Source organism: Strongylocentrotus purpuratus, unplaced genomic scaffold (assembly GCF_000002235.5).
Source record: "Strongylocentrotus purpuratus isolate Spur 01 unplaced genomic scaffold, Spur_5.0 spur5_scaffold_2, whole genome shotgun sequence".
NCBI lineage: Eukaryota > Metazoa > Echinodermata > Echinoidea > Camarodonta > Strongylocentrotidae > Strongylocentrotus > Strongylocentrotus purpuratus.
In genome coordinates, this window is record NW_022145605.1 from 12,810,455 (window position 1) to 12,831,445 (window position 20,991).

General features: G+C 36.8%; 1 protein-coding gene across 1 annotated transcript; it reads right to left on the reverse strand.

The window, feature by feature from the left end:
* Nucleotides 1-769: 769 nt before the first annotated feature.
* On the reverse strand, nt 770-15,582 carry LOC105443396 (NLR family CARD domain-containing protein 4-like). Its single transcript, XM_030991696.1, has 10 exons — nt 15,469-15,582; nt 14,204-14,511; nt 11,874-13,414; nt 10,688-10,876; nt 8,990-9,154; nt 7,954-8,118; nt 4,352-4,486; nt 3,122-3,504; nt 2,060-2,153; nt 770-1,303 (listed from the first exon to the last, which is right to left on the reverse strand). The coding sequence occupies exons 1-10, from the start codon at nt 15,543-15,545 to the stop codon at nt 1,301-1,303; spliced, it is 3,060 nt and encodes a 1,019-aa protein (XP_030847556.1). The 5' UTR covers nt 15,546-15,582; the 3' UTR covers nt 770-1,300.
* Nucleotides 15,583-20,991: the final 5,409 nt, after the last annotated feature.

A 20,991-nucleotide genomic window follows, 5' to 3' on the forward strand; every position in this document is an offset into this window, starting at 1 on the left:
ATAATTGATAACCCTTTAATCAAAGTTTCATTGAATAATAACTTATACTTTCAAAATTATATTAAAAATGCAAAAACTAACCTTCGTTAAGTTTTTAATGTTAATGCCGCCGCCAGCACCGTCACCGGAATAGCGGAGCCTATGTCTCGCAGGCGAGAAAAAAATGAAAATGTCCTCTATGTGACTACAACGATTAAAGTTAGAAAAATTTGTGCAATCTTAAAGGGGAAGTCCACCCTGAAATTAAGTTAGTTTTAATAGGAGTAGAAAAATGAGAGAAACAAGTCAGTGAAAGTTTGAGCAAATTCCGATTAAAAATAAGGAAGTTAGGATTTTTTAAGTTGTGATCAATCAAACACAAATTGGCAACTCTATGACGTATCATGCGAGCTCAACTTCCATTTGCTCAGTACTAAAAAAATCTAAAATTTTCATTTTCCCTCAAGAAAAATTTCAACCATACATGCACCCTAAATATAATAATTGCAAATATGTTTCTATACTCCCCCTGCAAGGAACAAATATATATTCCGTCATCAATAACGAAGAAAACATGATTTTATGGAATATTATGCACAAAGCAAATGAAGGAGAGCTCGTATAATAAGTCACAGAGTTGCCAATTTGTATTTGATTGATCACAACTTCAATAATTCATAACTTTCTTATTTTCATTCAGAATTTGCTCAAACTTTCACTCACCTGATTTTCTTATTATTCTGCCTCTATCGAAACAAACTTATTTTGGGGGTGGACTTTCCCTTTAAAAGCAAGAATGTATTGGATACGACAGAAATATGACTAAAGCTTGTCTAGATCGAGTATATAAATTTTACACACTGTATTTTCAAGAATCTTTCTTGATAATGGATGAATTGTCTGTTAAACAGGAAAAATTTGATACAAATTCTTTCACTCCTATTTCATGAAATAAATGCTGGTATACCGGAAAGCTCATTTGAATTCTTACAGAATACATGTATCACCGTGATGAAGGATATATCAACAGATCCTTACGGATTCAATTCCTGATGACCTTGTTATGATTGTGCAATGCAATATATTATCACTATCATTTAATACAGTATAGCCAATATGAGAAAACACAAACCGGTCAGAGTTAGTTATTCGGGTAGCCTGGTTGCCTCCACATTCAACAGGTTTCATTTTCAAGGCCGTAGCAGTCTGCTGTCATCACGTGGTCTGATGATGATCACCTTCTAATATGTTAACAATTTTGATACGTTGTTGCTTGATGGCGAAACCACATATTACTTGAGCGTAATATTCCCATTCATCATCACTGTGGCCATAGATATAAACGAAAATAGGTGCAAATGAAAAGAATATAACAAGTACTATTCAAAGAAACAATGGATGATTTTCTGTTAAATTTGGCAATTGCAATTTCTATGATATTATAAATTTAATTGATAATAGTTCAAAATTAAGTTTCCTGAGATTGTAAAATTTGTATTTCAGATTTAATTTATTTGTGTTAATGAATAGATCATTTACAATATTTTTTGGAGAGATATTTTTGTTTGATTTCATTTAACCTTCAGCCAGTAACTAAAATGCAATGGATTCAATAATAATACATGTATATTCAAATTGGAGAGAAATTGATAATGATCAAATGCTAGGATATCATTTAGTAAAACCAAAATTAGATTTGAATTGACTACATAGGTGCTAATAATTTTAGAGTATTTGTAGACATTAGTGAGGCATTTTTCCCGAAAGGTACGACAAGCATTACATTTCAGGCAGGGAAGACTTAATATATAGGATGTCACTGTCATGACCAAGGTAGCAGGCAGAGGAAAATAACACATAGGATTACACTCCGCACTTATCACCCATCTTAATGACATCATTTCTTAATTTCTGATATTTACACAGGGTGGCACATATAACCGATTTGGTGGTCTTCCATGAGGCCCTGTTTTAATTCAATTCAATTCAAATTTATTGGTCTAATTGTATTTGTTGTTCTTTTTAATTACAGAAGTGAGAAATATACAGGATGGACATGTAATCTAGATTTATATCTTACCTTTCCATGCATCACTGTGACAGTCAGCTCGCCTTCACTGTTCACCTCAGAAATCAGTGGATCCAGATCCGCGTTGGTATCACAAGTATCCAACCTATAGTAATAAAACAGTACATTTCGGGATCATACATGATCTTTTGAACAAACCTGAAATACGATACTCTCTTAAAAGGCATGTATAATAATTTACTGTGCATAGATGATTTTTAAAATAATTAGCAATTTTCTAGGTGTAAACTTTTTTTTGACTCACACGGTACAGCATCTTTCAGACAACCCGCTCATATTTGCAATTTTTTTTAACCATCTGAGATTAATTCCAAACCTTAATGCAGCTACATGTACCTCTGACCCTGCATAAAATCTAATTCAGTGACAATGACGATAGGTTGCTTGATGGGCAGAGTATTTTGACAAAATCAATTTTCCTTTTGATATCAAGAACCACCTGTGCAGGGACTAATTTTCCTGGTACCGCATAGCAATTTGCTATGCATTTTTTTATATGACTGCTATACAAAATATCATGTGTGTAGCATTTTTCTTCCATAGAAGTGTACACAATTTCATTTGAAACATTGATCTATCGGCTTAAATTGCTTATCAAGTTTGAGGATGTAAAATTATTCCCTGCTGTGTTAAATCAATGCTAGTTTTCTTCTTCATTTAAATATGAGATCAAACATAATCAGGTATCCCCTTTGTACCATGTATAAGCATGCGGCACAAGTATATGCTTACAGGTTTGTATCGTTCAGTAACAAAACTTCAAACCCGCTTTTTTACAAAGAGCCCTGTATCGGATAGCGAAAGAGGCGATGATAAAGAGAGGAAATGCTGGAAAGAGAGTGGGAGAAAGGGATAAAAAAGAACTAAAGTCAAGAGAAAGAAATATTATTAAAAACAGGAGAGAGAGAGAGGGAGGGGTGGGTGGGCAAGAGAGAAAGAGAGAGAGGTAGCAAATGAAGAGGAGAAACGCACATTAAAGGTTATACAAGTAAGATTTGTTATTACAATATGTGGTAATCATTACCGTGGTAAAGAAAAAAAAATGAGACTCACTCTATGCTTTTCAGGTGTGGATGAGTCTTCATGAGTTTGATAATCTCAGCTGCCTTCTTGTTGTTCAGGCCAATTATGCTAATGGACAGTTTGGTGAGTCGAGGACATGATGTTTTAACCGCATCGCAAAATGACACGGGATCATTCAGTGTATTTAATGGCCACAATGCATATTGCTGTATTTCCTGCATGTGAAGGTGAGTTAGATGATGAAATGGAGAGCAGGCCATTGTGACGACGTCTGATGAGAAATTCTCCTCGTTCTGCCAGTTCAGTTGGAGTTTTTGAACTCGGGGACATGATGTATGAAGTCCAAGATTCCACAGGGTGGTCACATCCTCACAATCCACACATAGCTCATCTACTGAGGTTATTTGAGGAATCTACAAGAGATACCAGCGATGCAAAAAGAAAAAGGCTCAATATATATTTCATGTATGGAAACCAACACTAATGTAAGATTTTTTTCTAACTTTAATTGCTGTAGTCACGTAGAGAACTTTTACTGTTCATATCACGCTTGGTAAACATTTCACAAATATACAATAATAAAACCTAAAGTTTTTTTTTATCCCTTCAATGTAAGTTGCCGAAGTAGAAATAAACAAATGGGTAGGTTTGTGAAATGGACAAAGAATACACATGTACAAAAGTTTTGAACTTTGGGATGCCAAGATTATAAATGATACAGAGAATCTTCTATTGGCATTACAGTCACATGCGATGCCGTTTCGGTTGAACTGATTTCTTTTTCCAAAATATTAAATATAACTATCTTTTATTATTGTGATATTCGTCTATTTTGTGATTCACATTTTTTTTATTGTGATATTAGTACATCTAGACTCACACAAAAAATCAATCAAATGACTTCACTTTACTGAAAGTTACAAATTTGATGATGAAGACAATAAGCAACAGAATTCTCCATGGGAAATAGCAAATGGGAATCATTTATCAATTGATATTTAATGAGCTTTGAAAGAAATGTGGATGGTTAAACTTCATCCTAAGTTTAAAAATATATATATATATATAAAACCACCCATCAATTTACTAAAGTGCCCGTAGTATGTTGATCAAAGTTGATTTCAAAACAAAATACAGTATTGTTTTGGCAATTTGTTAATCATTCATATTTATTCTGTTTGGTTTTCTGAACCCCTTCCTTTTGAGCTTGGAACAAAAAGAGGATTTTGACTTCAATCTTGGAATAGTAAAGATACATACCAGTGTCTCTCCATCGTCCATGTCAACTGGTCTGATATTCTTCAAGGTTAGTGACTCGAGGCATGGTAGCGAGAGAATGGAGTGTAGTCGACTTGGAGTCATCATGGAAACATCATCCATAACCAGCATCTGGATCTGTGCCAAGACAATTTATCCGTTCACACAAAAATGAAATCCATGATGCGATCCGATTATTGTTTTTACAAACATAAACGCCTTTTAAAATCACAGCTATAAATATCAGATGAATCTGCATCTCAGTAACTTTATTATTCACTAAATCTGATTGTTTCATCTCGATTTCTGCTATAGTTCAAATGAATCAACATATTATAATAGACAGAAAAGCATTTCAATAGTGCATAGCATGATGTATTTCAATAGAGGTACTTAAGCTATTATGTCGGTGGGAAGACGTTACATTAAAATGATATCTTCATGAGAGTATGTTAAACTTTTTCCCCTTTGATTTTCAGTAGGCTTATTTCATCTGTTTCCTTCAACGTTTATTAGTATTTCATTAATTCTTCTAAATTCACTAGATACATCATTAACCTCTATACTTTGACTTTAAAAGCAAGGGAAAGAGAAAATGAGAGAGAGAGAGTGAGAGAAAGAGACGGCAGAGACAGGGAGATAGAGAGAGACAGAGAGAGAGAGAGAGAGAGAGGGGCTAAAAAGCCCATGCAAAGGAAGTGAATGCATACATATTGCTTGAGATATGTGATACATCTGTCACTGGACAGGCAAGCGAATTGACATTGATCCATATTATTGATATCAGGTATATTTTACAAGAAAATTGTGAGAACCGTCTAAAGTGAAAACTCCGCTAAAGTGTAACCTGAGGCCCAAGTTTCTGAAAGAAGTTCACTTCAGCTAACGGGCACCGCGGTTGTATTGTACGTGCGCACGGAGGCGTCACGAGGAACTGACCAGTGTCCAGCAATCTATGCATTACAGTTACTCATCACAGTTATAGTCTTAGTACATTCCATGGAAAGGGGATTAATTCAACTATCAGAAAACCTCCCCTTGTGTGGGTCTAATCAAGGACAAACAGAGGTATATACACCGTGAAAAGAATAGTTCCTGTTAAAGTGCTAAGTACAGGGAAAGTCATACACTTGAGAGGCACCCCAAAACTTTAACAGCAGGTTACACTATAGCAGCAGGCTACACTTTAACGTCAGTTAGCAGCAGGTAACAATATAGCAGCAGGTTACACTTTAGCAGCAGGTTACACTTTAGCAGCAGGTTACACTATGGCAGCAGGTTACATTATAGCAGCAGGTTACAATATAGCAGCAGGTTACACTTTAGCAGCAGGTTACACTTTAGCAATAGGTTACACTATAGCAGCAGGTTACACTTTAACATCAGGTTACCTTTAGCAGCAGGTTACACTTTAGCAGCAGGCTACAGTTTAGCAGCAGGTTAAACTTTAGCATCAGGCTACAGTTTAGCAGCAGGTTACACTTCAGCAGCAGGTTACACTTTAGCAGCAGCAGGTTACACTTTAGCAGCAGCAGGTTACACTTTAGCAGCAGGTTACACTTTAACCAGTGGCGGATCCAACAAGAAGTGTCTCTTAATACATCCTCTTTCACATAATTACACAATTTAAGTGAACCAAAGCCATCAAATTTAGGGCCTCCCAACAGTTGCAGTCTCAACATGAGCAGATAAAGGTCATTGCAGATCATTTTGTGAAATACACAGAGACAAAATACTGGATACGTCCTCATGAAAGTTATGTAATCATTATTCATTCATGCACAAGCAGCGCACTCCATGATACACAGGTGGAAGTATTCTTTGAAAAGGGGAAACAAAGGCTATTTATGTAGCACCTCCATCGCTGTAGGAGTGATTATTTCAAAATGTACAAAGTGGGACCTCTTCATGTTTTGAAGATCAGTGGATATTCGGGGTCATTTGGGACATGTGCTAACTGTGAACTGGTCTATTTAGAGAGGCTTTAAAGCTTGGCTGTAGCAAAACAGCAGTACTTTGTATTACACAGGAAGAGAGAAGAGGGAGAAAGAAAGAGAGACAAATAAAGAAATTGAGAGAAAGAGGAGAAAGATAGATAGAAAGAGAAAGAGAGAAACACAGAAATGAGGAGGAAGATACATAGAAAAAGAGAGAATGATAACGAGAGAAGAAAGAGAGGAGATGAGAGAGAGAGATAGATAAAGATAGAGACAGAGAGAGGGGAGGGAGAGAGAGAGAGATGAGGGAGATACAGAGAGGGGGAAGAGGAGAGAGGTTATAGTGAGAGAGAAAACGAAAGCAGAGATAATTTATAGGAGAAAGAAGATAACTAAAACAATCGAAAAATTTGTTACAATAATATTTGGCGAGGTGCATATTCTGTCGCGCATAATTCACGACGAAATTCGCGTCAAAATATGTGATTTATCGCATATTACATCATGAATTTCACAACAAAGTTTGTGGTTCGCGTTGTCCCTTCAGTGCCACCATATGGTTTGCGTGTGTTACGCTACAAATTGTATTATACGGGTATATAACGTATCCGCTGAAGTGAACCTTTTTTTCAATTACTTAGGCGTTACTTTAGCAGCTTCACAACTGTCTTAGGCATTAGTTGTTACCTGATATCTTGGTCTTGTGGGCTACGGTTAAAATCAGTTAAAATTATTTCGCAAATTGGGGAATGATATATCAAAACAGGTAACGTCGCCCCTGTCAAAATGATATGCATTTCTATATTCACATTTACATTTTTGAAATGATGTTGTTGTCTTTGCATTATCCCCCATTTCACTTTGGCCATTGTCATCTTAAGTGGATTGAACAATAAAGCTGTCACCACAAGAAAATGATCTGTATTTCCAAAGAAAAATTCTAGAATTTGTGATTAAAAATGACTGAAAGTAAGAGTCGATTGAATTTATATAATCATGACACTGAAGTCCATTCAATTAAAATGATTCACCTTCCTGCTTGACAGCATGTTCAGACTATTGTTTTATAATGAGCGTGGTTTTGACAAATGACCAAACATTATTTCAAGACAAAAAGTGTGAAATACATGTAGCATTACATTTACTTTGGAGAATGCAATACGAAGGTTATCGTTTCCAAATACAAGGGAGAGATGGGGAGAGAGAGAGAGTAAACTAGTGGACATTGCTGTGGTACGAGCAAAATAAAGACGAGATAAAAAAAGACAAATGAATGACTTAAATAGTTAAAAAGGAGACCATTTGATGTCTTGTCAAGCAAAATAAAATTTTATATCTGTCTATCTATATTGTGCATGTAATATCTTATTAGGACAATAAATAATCCACACACAACAGAGGCGGAATACATGACATGTGATTAAAAACACGGGTTTAGATGCATCTATATCATTATGACACTGATTCTGTTCACATTATAAATTGTCATGCATGGTCAGACTGTCCATTCTATATAAACGTGCTTGTGTGATTAAATGACAATAAACGATTTCTAAAAAAATTTAAAAAAGGGCAAAAAAACATTTCTCCACTTATGGTTGGTTTGAAGAATGCAAACAATATTTAGAAGAAAAAAAATGTTTCCAATAGAAATCGTGTCTGGTATACCTTTGATTTTGATGCCTCAGAGGCCATCGTTGAGTAGAACTCTTCACTCAGCTTTACAGAGTACAGATCCAGTGATCGAAGATTTGGCATGGAGCAGAGACCTCTCGCATAATGAGAAGATGCAGCCGAACCCAGATCTGCGTGTTCATGCGTTAGCCCCTTAATCTGGTGATGTGACAGGACAGGTTGAATAGAGTTACCGGTAATAGTAATATCAAGTATAGGCGACGCGTCCAATTTTAATATTTTACATCGTCATTTATGTAATATCATCATTAAGCTCTTTTACTAGACTTTTAAAGCAAGGAAAAGAGAAAAGGAGAGAGAGAGAGAGAGAGAGAGAGAGAGACAGACAGAAACAGAGAGATAGAGAGAAAGAGAGGGGGGCTAAAAAGCCCAAGGGAAATGGGTGTGTTAAGAGAAAAGAAAGACGAAATGAAGATGTAAAGATTATTGGTACTACAAAATTGGAGAATCGCGTTAAAAAAAGCTATACTTAAGCTTTTTGTCTTGCACTCTTCAGAGTAAAATGCAAGAATGAACAGAAAGCTGAAATCAACCAATATAAACGGACATTAAAAGGAACAAGGCGCATATATAACGAGCTCTGATTGGCTGTCTAAGGTCATCAATAATAACTGGTTGGAAAAGAGTGACCCCATCTGTTCAAGCAGAATAAAAGAGTTATATCCATCTATTTACAATGCACAATTAATACTAATTTCTTGCGACTATTGACACAATTTAAATAATTTTAAAAAAAGAGGTGCGAAATACTAATTGTAGGATACATGCTTTAAAAATACACATTTATATGAATTTATATCATTATGACATTAAAATCCAGTCTAGTCACACGACTCAAGCTCTTTATTATAAGTATTGTAAGAGTATTATATTGATAAAAACATAATAGCAACTACTGACAATAAATGATTTCAATTTTTGTTTTAATGTGAAAATCATTTATCCACATAATATGTTCAGTTTGAAGATTGCAAAACTATTGGGCGAAAAATTGTTTGTTTTGGTATACCTTTGATTTTGATGCCTCAGAGGCCATCGTTGAGTAGAACTCATCACTCAGCTCCATATAGTCCAGATGCAATGATCGAAGATTTGGCATGGAGCAGAGACCTCTCGCGTAAAGAGAGGATGCAGCAGAACCCAGATCTGCGTTCTCGTGCCGTAGCTTCTCAATCTGGTGATGTGACAGGACAGGTTGAATAAAATAAATAGTAATATCAAGTATAGACGACATGTCTAATCTTAATATTTTTTGTTGTCATTAATGTAACATCATTTACTTCTTACTAAGACTTTTAAAGCAAGGGAAAGAGAAAAGGAGAGAGAGAGAGAAAGAGAGAAAGAGAGAAAGAGACGGAGAGAGAGAGAGAGGGGCTAAAAAGCCCAAGGGAGATGGGTGTGGTATTAAAGAACAATGAAAGACGAGATGAAGAAAGTCAAAGGTGATTAAGTATGAATAGTTGGAAAAAAAAGAGAATCTGTTTAAGCAGATCAAAGATCTTATTTCTTTCTTTCTACGGTGTACATGTATATCTCCTTGAGACTATTGACAAACTATAAATGATTTCTAAAAACAAAATTGAAAATTCTATTTATAGGATACATGCTTTTAAAACACACATTTATATGAAGATATTACTTTGTCACAATAAAGTCCAGTATATTCAGTTTTCACATGATTCATATGAGTGTGCTGTTGACTCATGACAATAAATTATTTCAATAAACATGCGAAATACTATTTATAGGATTGAAGTATTACTTATGTGCAGTACTGTTACATCATGATGGTACATCATCAATATATATTATCTACCGGTATATTAAATACATGTTTATTACACCTCTTTCAAATTGAAAGATAAAAAAGTGAGTTCTTCCATTAAAATACATGTATATCAACTCAGTAATAGTAATAGTAAAATGTATTTCTTCATAGATAGAAGGGTGACAACGACTTTGACTGGGAGTCACATTTTCCACCGATGTCCCAAGCCCCGCCAAAATGTGACAAATTAAGAGAAATACAACAAAGGAAGATACATATTTAAAACAAGGGAAACGCTCTTGGCGGTTTCGCCTTCATTACGCAATTCCATATGATGAAAAATTGAGGTTTCTGATGTTGACGCCGCCGCCGTCACCGGAAAAGCGGCGCCTATGCAGGCGAGGCAATAAGTAAAAAGAAAAAAAGAAAAAGGAGAGTAAGACCCTGTAAACCCTCTTGACACAAAAAAACAGACCGAGTATCCTAAAAAATCAGATTTTCACAAAAACTCGACCAAGTGTTTGCTCTTTCATTAAAATTTAAAGAGAAAATTGTAAAGCAAAGTTTTTGTTGGGGTTGCAGGGGTTTACTTGTACATGTTTCTATGCGGTTCCGCTGTTTTTATGGGTTTAAAAAATCAAACAAAAAAAAATTGTATTTTAAGATTTTAAAATTGGATTTCACTCTTATTATCGTACTAAATACGATTTAATCGTACTGGTTGACATCTCTGCTTTTATGATGCTTAGATTTCCTACCTTAGTGAAAAGCAGAGAACAAAATTATGGGTGTGAATGACCAAATTTTGTTCATGATTCTAATACTTTTCTTTATTTTATTAAGCAACAAATAGGAGCACAGTACCGGTATACATCGATTAAGAAATAATGATAATTATGATTTAGGATTCATTGATGTAAATAACCAGGCCCGTCATACCTTGGACTGTGAAGCTGCAGCAGACATTCCTGTGCAGAATTCATCATCCAGACGCTTGATTCTAATGGTCAAGTATCGTAAGTTCTGTAATGTGAAGAGACCTACTGCTGCTACATGCGACGATGATGCTTTAGTTTCAAAAGACTTGTTAACACCCAATGTTTCACAAATGGAAGAACTCCTTCTTACCTGTATCACAAGTAGAACAAATAGAATTTTGGCATTAAATCTGTTGATTTTATTGCCGACATAATTTCAGTAATTTTGTGTGTGTTCATGTGTAGTATACCGGTACAGTTATAAAAAATATACCATGGTGTATATTATTTTCACCATAAAAGATGGCACGGATGTGTGTAAATACCAAGGATATAAATATACCAAGACCAAGAAAAGAATGAATCAAATGTTTAAAAAATATAAATTCTTGTTACTACTTTAATGTTTTAACTTAAAAATGTATTCATTGTTATATATTTGTCCTCATTTGCTATGTTATCTTTATGTTTTTGAATGCTTTTTATATTGATGTAAACTTGCATTTTTAGTCTTTGGACTTGTTGACAAGTAATGAATAAAACTTTATTTGAACTTGAATTTGAACTTGAACTTGAATCAAAAGAGTTATATATATATATATATATATATCATCATAACGTGTGTAAGAAAGATATAAACGAACTATAACGATTATAAAGGCATAACGGCGGGTATTCAAAATATAACATGACCTACATCAAATATTAGTTTGTTTGGTTAGGTGACTTTTTCCCTGTGAAGAATTTGAGTGTGGGCGTATGTCGGTGTGTGTGTATTATTGTTTGGTCTTTGTTTGATTCTAAAATTGCCAAGTGATATTCCTAAATTTTTCCTAAATTTCCTTCCTTTCTTTTCTATGACTCTCGCTCTTGTATTAGACTATAATTACACCTTGTAGGCTGATATGATACTCAATAACAACGGGAGAACATGGCAGGTTCTATAAAATGATTATTGGTCAGTAGAACAGAAAAACAGACAATATATTTTGTAGGTCTCTTGTATTTGTATTCTCTTCATAGCAAAATTTGCATACATATAATCACTGAAGGCTCAAAAGATGACAGTATTCCCTCTACCTGATAACATTTCACAACTAGATGAACAAAATTTGAGAAATGTCTATGATTCTATTCACAGAACTTACTACTTCTTTCCCTATTGACTTCAGTGTGAAGACATATGCGGCGATTGGATCATCAGAACTAAGGTCAAGAACTGCCTTCGCCTTCAGAAGATTCCTGACGGGATCAATGACCTCTGAATCATGACATTCAAAAGCAACCTCCATGATGAACTCCACGTCATCAACTTCCTTGCATAGAGCTTCCAGGACCGACTTTCCTACTTCACCTGCATGAGCTGCAGTAAAGTACAAGACATACCTGAATTCCATGTAGTCTTCTAAAAGACTGTCTGCCAGGATTCTGTTGAATTCTCGACGATCTTCGTCGAACAGCAATGCAAGGTAGAAACTTGCTATGTACTCCTGCAGTAACTTATGAGGGAAAGAGAATTCTTGAATGAATTGCTCTTGCTGACTTTCTCTGATTTGCAAGGGTGCTGGCCTTATTTCCATGCTAAGAATCCCGACCTCGCATGCAATCATTGCAGCCTCTGTGCATAAGCCGAATGCTTTTTCATCAAAGATGAACTGTTTATCCAACAGACCTTCGAATGCGATACAACCAATATCTCTCATATTTTTACTAGCTTTCTTCATGCGGCTTCCATAGCCCTCTTCTAATTCATTAGGTTTGGAAGAGTATTGCTCTTGAAGTGAAAAGACAAGACGCTTCAATAGTTGCGAGAATGTTTCCATTATCTGAATGTTTTCCCGCCGAGAAGGCGTTTTCCACAGGGTACATAGCATACAGCAGAATATCGGGAAAGGTGCCATGTACTCGGAAACCACTTGGTTTGTATCAATGAAGTTAATGAGGGTCGAAGCAGACTGAGAATCATCTTTGAAAAAGTTTTTGATATATTTTGACATGTTTTTCTTTGTGAAGCCCTTAACCTTACCAAACGTGTAGTGCTCATTAATCGTCATGATGCTCTTGATCTGATCTGCTCCAAAAGGACGGGTTGTGATGACAACCGGGGTATCAATGAATCGTTCTCCTCTTACGATCGATACGATAGCGTCATTGCGATTTGGCTTCTTGATGTCGATTCGTGCTTCGTCCAGTCCGTCCAATAAGATAAGGACTTTTCTCTGATTGTTCTTGATATAGTCATCAATCCGTTCCCCTTTTATTTCTGAATCATCTGGGAAATGGCCCATGACAGTATCCCCAAAGAATCCGCTCTCTTTAATCTCTCGAAATGATTCAAGAAAAAGCAGATTTATTTCTTGAAGAATTTTACCCTCAGCCCAATCAAGAGCTATCTTAGCAAACAGCGTTGATTTCCCTACACCAGCTTCTCCAATGAAAGCTAATCGTGTTACAAAACCTGTCGGTGTGTCAGTTTTGATGAATTTAAACAACCCATCATAATCTATTGACTCCTCCTTTTCCCCTTCCAATCCCAACATCAGGACGAGACTGACATAGATGTGCTGAAGCCATGTTCGTGACGCAGGGTTCACAGGCGATGTTTTGATCCGACCAAATTTCTTGCGATATCTACGTTTCAGTTGTTCTCTTAACCTCATTATGTCACTTGGCATCGCCTCATCGTCACCTGAGGAAAAAGACAAGAGCATTATTGCAAACTAATGATATAAGTAAGTAAATTAGATACAGACTAAATTGGTTTGAAATCACTGCTGAGTAAGTTGATACCGTATTGTTGTTTCTACTTACCATAAACAGGTTCTGCTGATAATAAGGGTTCAGTAAAGGCTTAATTAATGAAAACTAAATTTGCTTGTTTAAATGATTTTTAAAAAATGTTTCAAATAGATTGTTTCTGTTTGTCTGTCGCTCCAATTTGGGGTATTCTGAGGGGGCTAGGAACAGTGGTCGGGTCCACTCGGGTGGTGCATGTGTCGCATGGGGGAGGGGGGGAGGGGGGGTAGTAGTGTGTTTGGTTGGATGGGGTCATTTGTTTTATGTTACAACTGATTTCATTTTTTTTTTCATCAATTGTACAATCTATGTAATGAAAATGTTCTGAATTCATGTCAAGGAAAAACAACTGTATTCTATTTCTAAGATTGATTTGTATTGTTTGGAATAAAAACAAAAAACTATTGAAAAAAGTGTGTGTTATTTTTTGTTTACATTCATGTATCAATCAAAAAATATTATTTACGTCTGGGGACCGCCTTTTAATGGCACCATTCGAAAGACCTTACTCAGTTTCGAACCGGGATAACCGTACTTGAGCCAGTTTGTAGGCGAAGACAGAGAGCTGATCAAGTGAATGTGCGGCAAGACCATTTCACATCTCCATATCACATATGATTAGTAATCAAGTTGGTTTATAAGTACTTTCATATACAACTATAAGTTATAAAGGGAAGCTTACCACTGCAGCCGCTTGACGTGAAACATGTCTCTTCCACTTCTCGTAAGCCTGCGTTTTTGAGAGCAGCTCTAAGAATTGGAAGTCGCTTGGATGATTCGACCGTCTCTGCCCAGTTCTGGAGCATCATCACGTTACCATGCCATGTCTTTTTACCTCCAGCCCAATTGGTAGCTAATGCCCGGTTGATATCAGGAATCCGGACTTCCAGCTCAGTACCAAGTTTCATTAAATCGCCATCATCTGATATAGCATTTGCTACTTTGATGATGACGTCATCAAATCCATGTGCTTGACTCAATGTTTGACCGCTAGAATAAAAAAGCACAATATTAAAACATATTTAGTTACATGTATATTACACAGCTAATCAAGCCTTTTATTTGTTTATATCACAAATTCCACTAAGTGAATAATCTAACAAAATAATTCACTAAGTGAATAGTCTAACAAAATATTCTAGTAAAATTTCAATTCCTTCCTGCTTTATATTTCATGCCACTGGTATGTGAAATCATTATTTAGCAGAGTTAACAATTCTTCATTTCCATTATACACGAGTATGTGAGCTGGCAGTATTCAAGGGGCTTTCTCTTATATACATGTATACATTGTACACATATTTTATTTATTTATATCTATAGCGAGCCTTGAAACTTCCTTCCATTTTGAAGAATTTAATTTGAAACGCAAATGAATGAGAGGTAAGTTGAGTTTCATGATTAAACCCTTCCGTATCTAGCAAACCTCCGAACTTCCTTTCGTCGTGAAGAATTTGTAAACGCAAATTTATCAGAGATGAGTCTAGTTTAATGATTAAATTAAACCCTTCCTTATCTGGCAAACCTTGGAACTTCCTTTCATCTTGAACAATTTTGAATCACAAATGAATCAGAGGCGAGTCGAGTTTCATTATTAAACCCCAGAACTTCCTTTCATCTGATTAATTTGGGCTTCTAAATTCTTATTTTGAGTGTACCAATAAAAAGCTTGGTTATATCCTTGACGGTTGGTGTTAGTTATTTAAATTATTTCCCTATGAGATGATTTTTTATTACTTTTCTTGTTTCATAACAATTATTGACAATCGATTATTATTACTACAAAGCGTTAATTCACATGACATTTTATAACAATTAACCTGAATTACTTTTCGAAGAAATATATGATCTCACTCAATCAGTCATTGGCATTCTGTGACCAGTGCCAATTGTTAACAATTATACATGTACCACATGCTATTACCGGTATGCTAAACATATCTGTACCTTTCACTTGGTGTGACATCACTCAGGGGTTCAGTCATCTCTCCGGTTTTCTGCCTCTTTGCCATCATGAATAGCATTCAGGCTGAGGAAAAATGTCAACATATAAATAGAGAAATAATCACAAACATGGGGTACACCATATGGCCAGAGCTGCCAATCTCCAGAACAGAAAATCAGTAATCACAAGGTTCAAAGGGGGGGGGGGGGGGGGGGGGGGGGGGGGGGAGGGGACATTTTTTTTTGTTCCAAAAATCTTGCAACAACTCAGCCAGCCGTTGAATAAGCGGGGGGGGGGGGGGGGGTAAGAGGACATTTTTTTTTTCTCGCAAAATATCTCCATAATTTCAAAATTTGGTCGATCGGTATTGGGGTGGGGTAAGGTCTGTCATTCATTTTTGGTCACCAATTACCACAATTTTTTATTTTTATATAAAAAAAAATAAAAAAAAACGCTTCGAGGGGTAATTTTATATGATTTTGTGAAAGAAACGTTATAATTTCGTATATATACAGTAAATATATCATACCGAAAAAATTTGCAGGGGGTGCTATGCCCCCCTGGAAAATTTCCGGGGGTGCTGCAGCACCCCCAGCACCCCAGCACCCCCGCTTCCCAGGGCCATGAATGTATGTGACAAAAGGACGAGGTATTTTGAAACACACATCGAGTGATTTCAAGTTCGGTGTTGCTTCACCAAAAAAAAATGTTGATATGGTGATCAATTTATATTGCACTGCTTAGAGCATGAGTCAAGTAGACCTAAATGTATGCTAGGTATTTTTAAGAAAGTTGCAAATTGTGTACAAGATCTTGAACAATGGTAAACGAATGAGGAAAGATTCGTTTGGGGTACGAGAGGTCCCGAGTTCCAATCACTCCAAAAACTCGCAAATGAAGGCCAGAAACTATACACATGTATATAATGTACTTGCATGTCCTTGCTTGATGTTTATTAATGAACTCTGTTTACCAAAATGTGTGCTATTAGCATAATCATCATGAATAAGTAAAACCATGGGGAATTTTGGGGGCAAAAAAATATGGCTGTAAATGGCCATGGTGTTTGAAGGAGAATGCGTATAGTCCGTTTCCGTCTCTAAAGAGAGAGCCGACCCTACCCAAATAAGAGGCTTAACGAACGAAAGAGACAGAAAATTCGGTCTAGAAGTCTAGGCCTATAGTAGACAGAAATAACTGTCTGGTATGGGTCATTCTTTGGCGCTTATTCAGTAAGGTATCCAAAATATGACCCGTAACTCTAATTTGGGATTGTGTTTCAGCATTTCTGTTTGATATTTGAATAAAAAATGTAATCAGAATAATACATTTCAAATTTCAAGTCTCACCGATGTTTCTATCAAAAGATACAGCCCCTCCAAAACACTGCAATATTCATATCATTTTGGTCAGAATCGACAAAAAAGACGTACACGCAGAGTTATGTTGTTTTGCTAAATTTGGCCAAACAGCTGTATCGCGCAATATGCAAGCGTATGTATATCGTACGCATGTTGCTAAGCTGAATGCGCGACTTGCAGCTTCCAGCTTGAGCCACGTTGTCTCCGCGATATTTGCCATTGACTAGTATGGCTAGCCGTTCGCGCAAAATAAACAGGAAGTGAATATACGTTATAGTCAATGGCAATATCGCAGAGACAAGGTGCACGTTGTCTAGGCCTACATGTAGCCTATACAGCTAATCACATATAGGAGCTGGCATCACTATCCTGGCCGGCTGTGTAGTAAAAGCTGTGCTTTTGATTCACAACATTTCAAATACCACTGTACAAAACTCAACTGATTTCACTCAAAATCGGTACTTTAGTGACAATTGATGACACCTAAATAGCAGTAAAATACATTTTTTTAACTTAGATCTAGATCTGTTGATGTTAAAAAGAATAATTTAAAAATTCAAATTGTAAGTCTAGTGTCAAACTTTGCTTAGAGCTGCATCAACATGATATATATTTGTGTATAGGTCTAATAATACCCGCCTCACAGCAAGCATGCAGTGCTAGAGGCACTATGAATATGACTGACAAAGAAAGCGGACAAAATATACAGTTCCTCAGGTAGATAAAGGGACATTCCTTCACTGCTATTATTATGTAAAAATGTGTAAAACAGGTGTCACATGCATATTCACCTTTTTACATAATAGCAGTGAAGGGATGTTCCTTTGTCTATCTGAGGAACTGTATATTTTGTCCGCTTCCTTGTTTGTCATGTTCATAGCGAGGTCAATTGACTCTCTAATGCTTTGCTGGAGTCACAATACACGCACAACGCATACACTGTTACTTATACTGTTTTCACACTGGCAATATTTTGCTTAACCCCGTACTATAGGTGGGGTTAAGGGGGGGTCTTAGCCCCACCTATAGTACGGGGTTAAGCCTATTCCACTTTCTGTTCAGACTGGTTTTTACCAAAGTGGGCTAAAGTTGGCTAACCCCACCTATAGTACGGGGTTAACTAACCCTGCAAAATAGCAGGGCTAACTCCGCAATTGTGGTGCTAACTCCTGCTAACCACGCAATTGCGGTGCTAAGCAAATGAATGAGAACAGAAACGAAAAATAGTCCGGTACTACGCAATGGAGCGTATCGCAGCTGGCCAGATGCGAAGTATGTCCAATCATAACATAGAGTCTAGACTCTACACGATATCCGGGGTTAACGAAATGCAGTGAGAACAGCGGGGATTTTCTTATTCCGGAATAGGCGCTAGTACGGGACTAAAAACAGCGAGTGTGAAAAGCCAAAAAAATAGTCCGGGGTTAAGGATAGTACGGGGCTAAGCAAAGTACGGGGTTAAGCAAAACCAGTGTGAAAAGAGTATTAGTGTTACTGTATAGCGCTTACGACTAGACTAGTTTCTAGATCTAGATCTAGTAACGATGTAGACCTACCGTTAACTTGCCAAATTTGGCACACGACATTTCACATTTCGATACAGGCAATCCTATACTTTAGTGTGTTTTATTATTTTGGGTTTCTAACTTCAGTTAATAACAGCTCTTCGTGCATATCATAGGGTTAGGGTTAGGGTTAGGGTTAGGGTAGGGTTAGGGTTAGGGTTAGGGTTAGGGTAGGGTTAGGTTTAGGGTTAGGTTTAGGTATAGGGTTAGGTTTAGGGTTAGGGTTAGGTTTAGGGTTAAACTGAAGTTAGAAACCCAAAATAATAAAACACACTAAAGTAAAGTATAGGATTGCCAAAAAATGTACACTTCTGATAGACTATTCAGAATAAAATGAAACTTAGTCAAACATAAGATGAAATGTTAAACAAACATCCTACATACCTTTCAGCTTGACCTGAAGCTCCGATTTGTGATGGGAAAGCTGTACACTAGATCCTCGACTGCAATGCAAGGCAAACCTACTGTCGGCAAATTTCGAGAAAGACATGGGAGAACACGTGATCTTCGCTATATGACGTAGGACGAAATAACCCCGATAACCAATGAAAATCCTGCATTTTTTGGGGGGATTCCCCCGATAGCTCTCTGTGTAGCTAGCTGGCTGGCGCGCACGCCAAGCCTTTGTACCTCACTTACAATCACATCTCAATCCAATCACAACTCACTTACATGTACAAAAATGAAACTTATCATTTCTTATATAGTTAAGACAATAATGTATTTTTTTTTTTTTTTTTTAATTATTTTTTGTTTTTATCTTTCTTTTTCTTCATGTTTGTATTTAGATTGTTCATGTGGTATTCTCCACTTTTCATGTATGCTTGCCATATTGTATAATAGTGTATTTATGTTTAGCATAGGCTAGGTTTAGATCATTCCTATTTATCGTTATACTTTTATATTGTTGTTTTGTTGTATTCTGTATTCTTTGTATTATTAAGCTATGTTTGTATTCTTTATTATGTATCATTATCATGACATATACATGTGTTGTACTCTCATACCCCAGAAGGGGGTCGAATGAGTCAATAAATTCTATACTCTACTCTTCTATACTCACTTTCTTTTTCTTTGTCTTCTTCTCAGTGCTTCCTTCCGCGTCATATCCAGAATAATCCCGTTCACGGTCAACTTAGTTGTGCCTAACTGTCAAGGCGCCTAAATCTTTGGCCGACACTTTTTATTCTGCTATTGTACGGAATGACCGAACATTTTCAGAATACAGAGCCGATATTAAAGTTAAACAGTAAGGTACAGAGCCGATATTAAAGTTAGACAGTAAGGTCCATGCAGGGGCGTCGCTAGACCTTTTTCAGTGGGGGGGGGGGGGGGTGTAGAGGCCAACGATTACCGACAAAACTAGCCACCGATTACCAATTACCAATTAAGCGGAAGCTTTGACGTTTCATTAAATTATGAGAAAAAAGCAGAAGATTTGGTGTACTGTTCTCGACTCTTAATCCTTATCTGAATTCAGTTCTCCACTCGCTCCCGCGCAGCGCGGAGTTTTGACGTTTCATAAAATTATTATGAAAAGAAGACGATTTATTGTACTTTTCTCCACTGTTAATTCTTGTCTGAATGAAGTCCCCCCCCCCCCTCCCCCTCCCACGCGAAGGCCGAAAGCTTTGACGTTTTATCAAATTATTATAAAAAAAAGACGATTTGCTGTACCGTTTTCGACTCTTATTAAGCCCTATTTGTCTGAATTCATTTTTCTCCTCTCACGCGAAGCGCGGAAGCTCTGACGTTTCCTTAAATTATTAGACAAAGCAGACGATTCGTTGTACCGTTCGCGACCCTTAATATAATTTGTCTGAATTCAGTTTCCCTCCTCCCGCGCGAAGCGCGGAAGCTTCGATGTTCCCTTAAATTATGAGAGAAAGCAAACGATTAGTTGTACTGTTCCCGACTCTTAATCCTTATCTGAATTCAGTTTCTCCCCCTCCCGCGCGAATCGCGGAAGCTTAGACGTTGCCTTAAATTATTAGAGAAACAAGACGATTCGTTGTACCGTTCTCGACTCGTCTAAATGAAGTTTTCCCCTCCCGCGCGAAGCGCTGAATTTTTGGCGTTTCATCAAAATATAGAGAAAGGAAGACGATTTGTCGTACCGTTGTTGACTCTGAATTCTTGTTTGAATTTAGTTTCCCCGAAAATGTTAAACCTCTGATTTCTTTAGCTGATATTATAGGAAAGTGAAACTTCGAGAAAATACAAGTATTGTTGTTGTAGTCACTCTCAAAGTCGTCAAAACGGATAAAAAGTCACAGTTCGTAGGGAAAAAACTTGTCGGCCGACCAACAATTGACATCTCACCGAATTCAAACTTCTGCATTGATAAAGTACACGAGGATCGAGCACGAATACCGACACAGATGACCCGACACAGCAACATATTTACCCGTGTCTTTCTTGCTCCCTCGACGAGACGACTCCACCCAACAACCCCCTCTCTCTTTTACTCCCACTCCTTCTCTCGCAGGCTCTGACCTCCCCTCTCTCTCCTCTCTTTCATCCCCCGTTTCTTTTGTTTCCCTTTTCTCTTTTTTTTCCTTCTTTTTTTTCCTTTTCTTTATTTTCTTTCTTTTCCTTT